General features: G+C 37.2%; 1 protein-coding gene across 6 annotated transcripts; it reads left to right on the top strand.

Moving 5' to 3' along the window:
* The first annotated feature begins 979 nt into the window (after positions 1-979).
* Positions 980-10,622, top strand: LOC132840213 (cystatin-B-like). 6 transcript variants are annotated; one of them, XM_060861707.1, is made up of 4 exons: positions 980-1,360; positions 2,332-2,412; positions 3,032-3,133; positions 3,225-3,532. In XM_060861707.1, exons 2-4 carry the CDS (start codon positions 2,341-2,343, stop codon positions 3,351-3,353), a joined length of 303 nt encoding a protein of 100 aa, XP_060717690.1. In that variant the 5' UTR covers positions 980-1,360; positions 2,332-2,340; the 3' UTR covers positions 3,354-3,532. The 6 variants fall into 6 exon arrangements, with proteins under 6 accessions (XP_060717690.1, XP_060717687.1, XP_060717689.1 ...); XM_060861704.1 differs by lacking the exon at positions 980-1,360 and adding an exon at positions 2,188-2,206; XM_060861706.1 differs by lacking the exon at positions 980-1,360 and adding an exon at positions 2,196-2,246.
* Positions 10,623-12,310: the final 1,688 nt, after the last annotated feature.

The following is a 12,310-nucleotide window of genomic DNA, read 5'->3' as shown; positions in this document are numbered from 1 at the left end:
ATCTGCAAGCAATCAGGACCTGACTGTCAAATCAAATAAATTCAGTACAATTCAAAAACATTTTGACAATATTTATGGTTACGTAACATAGAACTGAACATATGTATGATTGTATGTATAATGTTCTCTAATTAAATAAATAAAAGGCTACATTTCAAAATAAGAGAAAATAAATAAAATGTGAAAATTGTGTATGTTTAAATAAAGTGTTTAACTTTCCCTTTTATATCTCAGTGAGAGAACTGAGCTCTAGCTTGGCAGGATGTTAAACCTGGGCTTGAATGGAGTCAGGGCCGCTCTCATACACATGTGGAGGTGCTCATTAGTGAGCCTGGAACCATATTTAGTTTGGATTATGTTCATTATAGAGAAAGCTGCCTCGCAGTTGTATGTAGAGCCAAACATGGTCAGGATGTATAGGGCTACTTCCCTCAGACCTGGGAAAACTGTCTCAGGGACGCTGTCTTCAGATTAGAGTGGATATGTTTGTTAAAAATATTTTTGTCGTCTCATAATGGTATTTCACAATGCCTCATAATATGAGACATTCTGGTGAAGTGTGACGTGTGAACAGAAATCAGTCTCCGTTGCACTCGTCTGTTTCTCTCCCTTTCTCCGTCTCACTCGTCTGTTTCTCTCCCTTTCTCCGTCTCACTCGTCTGTTTCTCTCCCTTTCTCCGTCTCAGGCGTGTTTCTCTCCCTTTCTCCGTCTCAGGCGTGTTTCTCTCCCTTTCTCCGTCTCAGGCGTGTTTCTCTCCCTTTCTCCGTCTCACTCGTCTGTTTCTCTCCCTTTCTCCGCCTCAGGCGTGTTTCTCTCCCTTTCTCCGTCTCACTCGTCTGTTTCTCTCCCTTTCTCCGCCTCAGGCGTGTTTCTCTCCCTTTCTCCGTCTCACGCGTCTGTTTCTCTCCCTTTCTCCGCCTCAGGCGTGTTTCTCTCCCTTTCTCCGTCTCACGCGTCTGTTTCTCTCCCTTTCTCCGTCTCACTCGTCTGTTTCTCTCCCTTTCTCCATCTCACTCGTCTGTTTCTCTCCCTTTCTCCGTCTCACTCGTCTGTTTCTCTCCCTTTCTCCGTCTCACTCGTCTGTTTCTCTCCCTTTCTCCGTCTCAGGCGTGTTTCTCTCCCTTTCTCCGTCTCACGCGTCTGTTTCTCTCCCTTTCTCCGTCTCAGGCGTGTTTCTCTCCCTTTCTCCGTCTCACTCGTCTGTTTCTCTCCCTTTCTCCGTCTCACTCGTCTGTTTCTCTCCCTTTCTCCATCTCACTCGCCTGTTTCTCTCCCTTTGTTTTCTACTTCATGTGTAACTTTACTCTAATTCTCTGTTTAGCACTGTTGAGTCGCAGTGTTTACTTCAGGACTTGATTGGTATGTGCGGTTCCATTACCTTTACCGTAAAGACTGCAAAAGCTGCGCCGGTTAAAATAGAAGCGCTTCTTCAAGTTTTAAATCATAACCTTTAGTTTTGGCTGTAGGTCCGGGTCCGGATTGGGCAGCTTCTGGGTCCGGACCCGGACCGTGGTCCGCCTGTTAGTGACCTATGCAATAGACAATCAGAAAATAGCACTATTGTATCTGGGTAAGATTTAACGCAACAACCAATTTAAAAAAACATATTCATTAGAGAGGGTATTTTCGATGGTCGGTTTGAACAAAACCTCAACACGAAACAGTATGTTTCTGGACGGGACATTGTCCTCCATCATGACCCTAAAAATGGCTGGGCTTGAGCTGAACTGTTTTAAATGGGAGCAACATTACAAATGATAAAGGAGGCAACAAACACTTACAATAAACAACACTAGCCATAATCTAAAAAAAATAATAAATGGAAATTGAACAAATACTTTGTATTTGGTTAAAATGTGCTCAGTGATCCTGGTGAAACACAGTTTTCCTTTTATTGTTGTTGTTGTTGTTGTTGTTGTTGTTGTTTTTGGAGGGGGGGGGCTGGGTAGGGGGTTGGAGATGTCACTCTTGTATGTCTTCAAAACTTGAGAGCCCTGAATAATATAAAGATAGCCAGAGAAAACAACATTTTTACTAAATACAGGTGTAGTGTTGAAACGTGGTAAGAAACGACACAGAAAGCAGCCTCCTGATTGGTCTTAAGGGGCGGGATCCGGTCTCCTGATTGGCTGCTCTGTTTATTCTTTCCCTGTTATGTTTTTGTGCATAACTATTGATGTGCAGTTTTGGACGTGGTTTTGTTTAGTACGTATTTCCTGTCAGATGATTTGAGGAGTGGCAGCAGGTTATATTAAGCGTGTCATTTGGTTATTTCAGTAAAACTCTGGGACTTTAGACATTTTAAACATTTTATCTACTTTTGCTTACAGACAAAAACGATGTCTTTTGTGTGCGGAGGGCCCAGTGAGGCGATGGTCGCCGATAAAGAAGTGCAGAAAATCTGTGATGAGGTTTGTTTGTTTTTGTGAGTTTGTTGCATGCACATTTCTAGAAAATAGATGAATATTAAAGGTAAAAATTGACTCTTTTTTTAATCTGTGTTAATTTAATCTGTTTAATTAGTGAGTTTATTTAACTGTCCTGATTCCACAGGGAAAAAACACATCTCAGCTTTTAGTGTAGTTTTTAGAAAGACAGGTATTTTGTACTAATAATGACATCATTATAGAGGATTGGCACAAAGTTTCATGTGACTGGTTTAAGTGTAAAATAGTTTACATTTGGATCTGAACTTTAGATTTATTTAATCTGGTTCTTTAGTGTATTTTTTGCATGGAACAAATTAGTACTTTTAACTATTGTTTTATAAAATAAAGTCATTCCAAACTTATAAAGTGACATAAATCAGTTGTATTAAACCACAGACGGAAAAAAAAAACAAATTAATTATATGTATTTCTAAATAATAAAATAGCTGCTCTTTTTTTTTTATAGAAAATGAATTACATGATAATAGTTTTGTAGATATATGTATGTGTGTGAGTCAGTAAAAGGTTATTAGGAGTCATATTGATGAATCACTAGTCGTAAGTCAAGTCTTATTACTAATGACTGTTTTCGAAATCGCAGATAAAGTCACAAGCGGAGAAAAAAGCTGGAAGGACATTTCATGTCTTTACTGCTAAATCTTACAAGACACAGGTGGTAGCTGGGACGAATTTCTTCATCAAGGTAAGACACGTACCCACTCAAATAGTCCTCATGTAGAATTTGTATTTAATGGCATCCGATCGAGTTCAGTATGTGTTTGTGTGCTTTTCAGGTCCATGTAGGTGGTCAGGAGTTTGCTCACGTTCGTGTCTATAAGACGTTGCCACATGCTGGAGGAAAACTGGAACTTCATGGAATACAGACCCCCAAAGCCCAACATGACCCCATTGAATTCTTCTAGGACAGAAATGATTACTGTACTGCAATGATACAGTAATAACGCTTACAAACAGGGCGGTTATTGAAATTGTGTTACATATGGAATATCACCTGCTTAAAGCTGACAAAGTTGTATTTTCTAAACTGACAAGAAATTAGAAGCTTCTTCAATTAAATAAAAATGCCAATATTAAATATTTACATTTACAGTCACCTTATTTCTTATAAATGATCATCGGTTACAGAGAACATAACATATGGCCTGGTATTTGTTATTTTATATTTCTATAATATGAACTGTGTTCATTTAGTCAGAATTTCTGGCTGCAAGTCAAAATGAGTCAGGACTCTTGGCTTTCGGTGTGAGACGTGTTTTTCCATCTTTTGGAATTTTTTCACTGGTTGAAGATGAACAAACACTTGGGGCAAAAGCGGCATTTACTTTGAAGATACAAACATTTGTGTGAAAAACGAACTAACCATTCACTGGTTTCTGTAGAGATCAGGGCCAAGAATGCAGTACCTTTATTTCTCAGGGTGTTTCCTGATTCCAACAAAATACACACACACACACACACACACACACACACACACACACACACACACACACACACACCAATTTTCTTTTTCACTGGTTGAAGATGAGCAAGCACTTGGCTCTCACTTAAAGCTCTAATTGTCTATTTTGATCTGAGCTTCATATTTATCACCACTGTGGAGTGAGACATGACAAAAACATTCAATACTGAACATAGACACAATGAAACAGTGTAGATTCCTGAATGTTTATTAGTCAAGATATCAAACATTTCCATGGTCGTGTAACACAAACAGACAGCAGCCATATTTGCTAATTACCTTTAAGAAAGAAAAAGAATCGCGTGAAGAATCACCAAAGCTGTGAAGCACTTTTCCCCTGGATGTTCCATACAATAAATCATAACAATTATCTGGTTCAGAAGTATGACTTTTGTGTGTGATAAAAACGGTTTAAATCATCATACCCGTTCATCATCTGCTTCACCAGCACACCTTCTTCAGTGTGTTCATTCAGAAGGTTTCAACATTAAATGATCGATACTCACTTTTGTTCACAAGGTTTTGAAGTTTGGCTTACACAGAACTGGTCTTGTAATCTCTTTTAATTCTATATAATTCACTTCAAAGAAACAGAACAGTCTGATATTTGTTCCCAGTCCGCTCTGATAGTCTTGAAGATGAGTTTTATCTTGTATTTTATCCCCGGCTCATCTACAGTACCGGTGAATTCAGCTTATTATATCAACTTGTAACTCAGTCAAAGAGTTTTGTACAGTCCTGTATGTAAGCCTCATAATACTCACTCACTCTCACTCACTCATTTTCTACTGCTTATCCGAGCCTCATAATACACAGGTTATAAATGTGTATTAGCTAATAATGTTATGATAAAGTTTTATGTAAGAAGACATTTAAGTAACATTTGCTGAAGCCGGCTCCTTGCCAATGCTTCGTTATCTGTCAAAGGAGTTGGATGATTTATTACGTTATTTAATTATAATTACAAAGCAAAATTCTTGTTATGTGAAAAGGAACGAAAAACATTACAATGAAGGACAAAACATTCCTCTTTGTTGTGTAAACAAGATTGCTTCATGTCAGGCTCAATCACACAATCCTAAAAACTAGTTCCTCAAACACACCACAACCCTCGAGTGTTTTATTCATCGTTTCTCAAACACGCGATCGGTTCGACCACATAACCATCATTTTCCTGTAACCATAACATTCATGCATTAAAACAAACATTTTGTTATTGCTTTCAAATTCAGAAAACACCACTAAGTTTTTAAAACGATTTAGCAAACAGGAAAGAAAGCTAACGGTTAGGAGATTTTAAAGGTAGTTCATTTGTTGATACTGTTTAAAAAGGATTCTGATGATTCTTTATCAGAAGTATGGTTTTGGTCGAGGCTTCTGCTGAGGAACAGGACGGAAATAACGCGTGGTTAAATCCAACAACGTTTAATGCACAAATGAAGAAATTTGTGTTTGGTTTTGATCAGCAGCATTTTTATGACGACTCACTGCCGATAAGATGCAATAGTCTTATTAACTATGTTTTTTATACTTGATGATAAAATGAGGTGTGTGTGTGTGTGGAGACTGCTTGTGAACTCTGAACCTACATTGATTTCATTTAAGACAGTCATACATCAATGAACTGCGATTTGCTCAAACTATTGTCCTGTTTGTCCCAGTTAAGTTTGTGCAGGCCAATAAAAGAAGCCTTGAGTGACAAACCCGACTCGCAGTGTTAATTAATCCACCAACAACAACAACGTCACACAAAGTTGTCTGCAGGGATAAACTATAAACCTTGTCTAACACGGTTTTTGATGAAAGAAACTGGAATTTCAGGGAACACAGAACCCCAATAAACCAAGATGAGCTCTGACTCTTTCTGAGCATTGGCTTCTTTAAGACACACACACACACACACACACGACCACGCACAGGCAGGGATGGTGTTTAAACTTGTATTTAAAAATACAGAGTTTATTATAAATTTTTGGTAGAAATATATATTTTGTTTGAATTCCTTCTCTATTAGATGAAACTTGTGCAACTGTATGGTTTGTTGCAGGCTGAAATCCCAGCAAATATCCAGCTAGCAATGGTTACTTAACACTGGAGGGGGTTACTTAACACCAGACATGACAGACAGGTTTAAACTTTGCAGTAACTTGTTGAAAGAAACTCAACTAAAAGGATAACAGCTCGCACACACACATACGATCAAACACACACACACACACACAGACACACAGGATTGAACACACACACACCAGACTGAACACACACATACCAGATCGCTTGCGCACGCGCACACACACACACACACACACACACACACACACACCCCAGATCGAACACACCCACACACACAAACACCTAGCTTGGTCTCACATGTAATTCAGGCTGCAATGTAAACTGTAAAGAGAAAGTAGAACTGAACACACACTGGCCACTGGAGAAAAAAACAAATCTTTATTAAAAAAAATAAATAAATCAATTTTTTTGTACACCAGGCTGTATGAAGAGCAGAAATGACTGTAGAAACACAGGAATTCAGACTAACAGTGAGAATCAGTTTATAGTGTTATTTATGTCTGTACAAACAGCTGGAACCAAATTCCTTGTGTGTGTCGACACTTGGACAATAAACCTGATTCTGATTCTGATTCTGATGAGAGGGTTTTATAGAGCTCTATAGAAGGTTGCTGGTTGCATTCCAGTTCACTCCAGTTGTGAGTCCCAGCCATTTCAGTGTCTACTGTAGATCTCTACAAAGGGCACTGAGGTTTAATTGATCTTGGGGGGGGGTGTAGTGGATTCGACATCGTTCATTGAAAACCTGCCGGAGAAACAAAATACAATTTGACTGAGACTTACTTGTTTGAGAGAGAAAACAGTTCTCTCTCTCTCTCTCTCTCACACACACACACACGCACACACACACACACACAGAGCATTCGGACATTCTGACCTTCAAACTGCGATCATTGATGACTTCTTCAACGTTCAGCTCAGACTGCATGAGTTTTAACTACAAGCAAAGGCACAAAAGAAAAGGACATTGTTTATGCAGTTAGAAACCAAACCAAACATTCAGTTGAACTCACAGTTTAAAAGGTCTATTTAAAATAATAGAATTAATAAGTAACTAACGAAAACAAACTCAGAACTAAAAGTGGAAGTTTAGCTGAATTGTTTGTGGAACCAGAAAATATAAAGGAACGAAAGTTTGAAACGTTAAATGATCACGTTCCTTTCTTGTTCTGTTTTGCACAATTGTTCTTTTGCCCACCACATTTCAATACCTCACCCAATTGCTGCCTTAACAGAAGTGTATATGTCTGTATAGGAACCCTATATAGGAACCCTATATGTCCTGTAGTTTTTTCTAGTTCTGGTTGATTGGCATCTCTGGAAAATTGCCCGTAGTGTGTGAGTGTGTGAGTGAATGAGAGTGTGTGTGTGCCCTGCGATGGGTTGGCACTCCATCCAGGGTGTATCCTGCCTTGATGCCTGATGACGCCTGAGATAGGCACAGGATAAGCAGTAGAAAATGAATGAATGAATGAATGAATGAATGTTTGCACTTCATGTGGTTAGGACAACTTACAACCCATGTGTTGAGATTTGTCTCCCCCTAGTGGCAAATAAGTAGCTATGCACACTAGCTCAGTGGATAAATACACAAAGATCAGACAACGTAAAAAAAAATACTCAAAATGCTAACCATTTTTGATTCGGGTCAACGAATTTTAGGCCGAAAATTTTCCCCATATCCGATTCTCACCAAATTCACTATACGTGTAAGGAAACCCAATATTAACTTGGGATGGAGATTAGTTTCATCCTATTATGCATGGATTCTGCGATATAGCATTTCAAAATCATTGCAGATACTGTATTTCATATTAAAAAGCGTTTCAGCTAAAATCTCAGCTCTAGAGCATGATAGTTACATAATAATAATACCAAAATGCTAGTTTTAATATTTACGTATATAAGCTGAAGATGAAATGAAACTTGTTGAAGTCACGTCAACACGTCTTTTACATCATTTAACCCACCATGGGCAAAGCTGAAGTCACTGTTTCATACTTTACAGCGCCCACACTGACAATTGTTTGGTATGACTTTCCGAAACAGGTCAATCAGGATGCTCTCTGTGTTACATGCGCTTATTGACGCACACACGCACACTAGCACACACACGCAAGGTCTCTCGCAGTAGCGACACTTCCCTCTCCCTCTCTGTCGCGCATGCGCGCTCTTGCTCGTTCGCTCCACACCTAGATATCTACAATAGATGTCGCTTTGTATACGGCAGTACATTGGAACGAATGCGTCAATAGAGCCGCCATCTTGGTACGGGGGACCCCCTCCTCTTAATGCATCAGCGTCAATGTAGGCAAAGAAATCAAATCACAATAAATCGTCATGAATGCGATTTTATAGTTGTTTTTTTTGGTTCGTTCCAACCGTCAGACATGTATTTATCATTAAGTCCAGAGAAAATTTAAGGTTTTAATATTAAGATATTCTACTTTTTCACAATATAATGCATATTGCTAGTAGGTCTAAGTTTATTACTTACATTCTTCCACGTGAGTAAACTTCATATGAACAATCACTACTTACCTTATAGCCTACTGTATGCAACACTGCTACAATGGTGTGACAGATATGCAGTATACATGTATATATTTAGTAACTTAACTATTCAATTCAATTCAACTTATTTGTGTAGAAATTTTAACAATTCACCTTGTCTCAAAGCAGCTTTACATGAGTATAGAAACACAATAAAAATGTTATAGTTTAAAATGAATATATATGATATATTTCTAACATCTATGTCTAATGAGCAAGCCAGAGGATTGCAAAAGCTACTAGCAAAACTGACAAATGTTTTCCCATATTCTCATTTTTCTAGTTCCCTTACAATAAATTATTGATTGATTGTAAACTGTTGATTGTTGCTAGCTCACATTAAATTATTTTATTTAATGCCATGTCAGCAATCAAAGCTATTTTCATGGCAAAAATTCAATTACAAAAACAGAAATATCATATAAATACAATAAAAACAAAACAAATATAAACAGCAAGTCATATTATACAATTTTTTTTAAATTAACATACGATAAAAAAATCCAAAACCTTTTCAGACATAATCTCTTTAAATATGTCCTTAAGTGAAGTAACTTGATAAAAGAGCATTCTGCTTGTGTTAAGTCCAGGACAATCTAATAAAAGTTTGACAGATAAGGGAATCTTACAAAACATACATAAAGTTGGGTCTTCACCTTTAACCTCCTAAGAAACCGAGCTTTAGTTTGGCTTGCATTTTAGATGCAATGTGATGTCTACGTATGTGGACACCAGGTCGTAGGAGGTTAAGCAAAAAATTGGGTCAATTTTTAATTTGCTTATTAAGAGATTCGGAATCTACAAACATTGTCTGTTTTCCTAACAGTCAAAAACTAATGGGTAACTAGCATGGATTAGCTGTGGTCATTAACCAAGGACTGAAACAAACCAACGTAACCAGAAATATAATTTCCTAACATTCAATATCATAAAACACATTCTCACTTGTGAAATGTAATCCCTTGCTGTCTGGTTTTTAGATTTCGTTCGTTTGAACAACCAAACGCAGCACAGACGTCCGGCATCGTCCATGAATTTGAAGTACAAGGCCCCTGTTCTGTATTAATTTAATCTGTTTAATTAGTGAGTTTATTTAACTGTCCTGATTCCACAGGGAAAAAACACATCTCAGCTTTTAGTGTACAGTTTTTAGAAAGACAGGTATTTTGTACTAATAATGACATCATTATAGAGGATTGGCACAAAGTTTCATGTGACTGCTTTAATTGTAAAATAGTTTACATTTGGATCTGAACTTTAGATTTATTTAATCTGGTGCTTTAGTGTATTTTTTGCATGGAACAAATTAGTACTTTTAACTATTGTTTTATAAAATAAAGTCATTCCAAACTTATAAAGTGACATAAATCAGTTGTATTAAACCACAGATGGAAAAAAAAAATAATAATTCTATGTATTTCTAAATAATAAAATAGCTGCTCTTTTTTTTATAGAAAATGAATTACATGATAATAGTTTTGTAAATATATGTATGTGTGTGAGTCAGTAAAAGGTTATTAGGAGTCATATTGATGAATCACTAGTCGTAAGTCAAGTCTTATTACTAATGACTCTTTTCGAAATCGCAGATAAAGTCACAAGCGGAGAAAAAAGCTGGAAGGACATTTCGTGTCTTTACTGCTAAATCTTACAAGACACAGTTGGTAGCTGGGAGGAATTTCTTCATCAAGGTAAGACACGTACCCACTCAAACAGTCCTCATGTAGAATTTGTATTTAATGGCATCTGATCGAGTTCAGTATGTGTTTACGTGTGTGCTTTTCAGGTCCATGTAGGTGGTCAGGAGTTTGCTCACGTTCGTGTCTATGAGACGTTGCCACATGCTGGAGGAAAACTGGAACTTCATGGAATACAGACCCCCAAAGCCCAACATGACCCCATTGAATTTTTCTAACAGAAATGACTACTGTACTGCAATGATACAGTAATAACGCTTACAAACAGGGGGGTTATTGAAATTGTGTTACATATGGAATATCACCTGCTTAAAGCTGACAAAGTTGTATTTTCTAAACTGACAAGAAATTAGAAGCTTCTTCAATTGAATAAAAATGCCAATATTAAATATTTACATTTACAGTCACCTTATTTCTTATAAATGATCATCGGTTACAGAGAACATAACATATGGCCTGGTATTTGTTATTTTATATTTCTATAATATGAACTGTGTTCATTTAGTCAGAATTTCTGGCTGCAAGTCAAAATGAGTCAGGACTCTTGGCTTTCGGTGTGAGACGTGTTTTTCCATCTTTTGGAATTTTTTCACTGGTTGAAGATGAACAAACACTTGGGGCAAAAGCGGCATTTACTTTGAAGATACAAACATTTGTGTGAAAAACGAACTAACCATTCACTGGTTTCTGTAGAGATCAGGGCCAAGAATGCAGTACCTTTATTTCTCAGGGTGTTTCCTGATTCCAACAAAATACACACACACACACACACACACACACACACACACACACACACACACACACACACACACCAATTTTCTTTTTCACTGGTTGAAGATGAGCAAGCACTTGGCTCTCACTTAAAGCTCTAATTGTCTATTTTGATCTGAGCTTCATATTTATCACCACTGTGGAGTGAGACATGACAAAAACATTCAATACTGAACATAGACACAATGAAACAAGTACAAACTCCAGTGTAGATTCCTGAATGTTTATTAGTCAAGATATCAAACATTTCCATGGTCGTGTAACACAAACAGACAGCAGCCATATTTGCTAATTACCTTTAAGAAAGAAAAAGAATCGCGTGAAGAATCACCAAAGCTGTGAAGCACTTTTCCCCTGGATGTTCCATACAATAAATCATAAAATTAACTGGTTCAGAAGTATGACTTTTTTCTACAGAAATAAAAATCTATGATGAGGTTAGTGTGTGATAAAAACGGTTTAAATCATCATACCCATTCATCATCTGCTTCACCAGCACACCTTCTTCAGTGTGTTCATTCAGAAGGTTTCAACATTAAATGATCGATACTCACTTTTGTTCACAAGGTTTTGAAGTTTGGCTTACACAGAACTGGTCTTGAAATCTCTTTTAATTCTATATAATTCACTTCAAAGAAACAGAACAGTCTGATATTTGTTCCCAGTCCGCTCTGATCGTCTTGAAGATGAGTTTTATCTTGTATTTTATCCCCGGCTCGTCTACAGCACCGGTGAATTCAGCTTATTATATCAACTTGTAACTCAGTCAAAGAGTTTTGTACAGTCCTGTATGTAAGCCTCATAATACTCACTCACTCTCACTCACTCATTTTCTACCGCTTATCCGAGCCTCATAATATACAGGTTATAAATGTGTATTAGCTAATAATGTTATGATAAAGTTTTATGTAAGAAGACATTTAAGTAACATTTGCTGAAGCTGGCTCCATGCCAATGCTTCGTTATCTGTCAAAGGAGTAGGATGATTTATTACGTTATTTAATTATAATTACAAAGCAAAATTCTTGTTATGTGAAAAGGAACGAAAAACATTACAATGAAGGACAAAACATTCCTCTTTGTTGTGTAAACAAGATTGCTTCATGTCAGGCTCAATCACACAATCCTAAAAACTATATCCTCAAACACACCACAACCCTCGAGTGTTTTATTCATCGTTTCTCAAACACGCGATCGATTCGACCACATAACCATCATTTTCCTGTAACCACAACATTCATGCATTAAAACAAACATTTTGTTATTGCTTTCAAATTCAGAAAACACCACTAAGTTTTTAAAACGA

This window comes from Tachysurus vachellii, chromosome 25 (genome assembly GCF_030014155.1).
Source record: "Tachysurus vachellii isolate PV-2020 chromosome 25, HZAU_Pvac_v1, whole genome shotgun sequence".
In the NCBI taxonomy this organism is placed as follows: domain Eukaryota; kingdom Metazoa; phylum Chordata; class Actinopteri; order Siluriformes; family Bagridae; genus Tachysurus; species Tachysurus vachellii.
This window is presented reverse-complemented; position numbering and strand designations above follow the sequence as displayed.

Coding starts and splice junctions, on each gene's coding strand:
- LOC132840213 (XM_060861709.1), top strand. CDS start 2,341: ATGTCTTTTGTGTGCGGAGGGCCCAGTGAGGCGATGGTCGCCGATAAA. Junction 2,413..10,125: donor TGCAGAAAATCTGTGATGAG/GTTTGTTTGTTT, acceptor TCGAAATCGCAG/ATAAAGTCACAAGCGGAGAA. Junction 10,228..10,322: donor GGAGGAATTTCTTCATCAAG/GTAAGACACGTA, acceptor TGTGCTTTTCAG/GTCCATGTAGGTGGTCAGGA.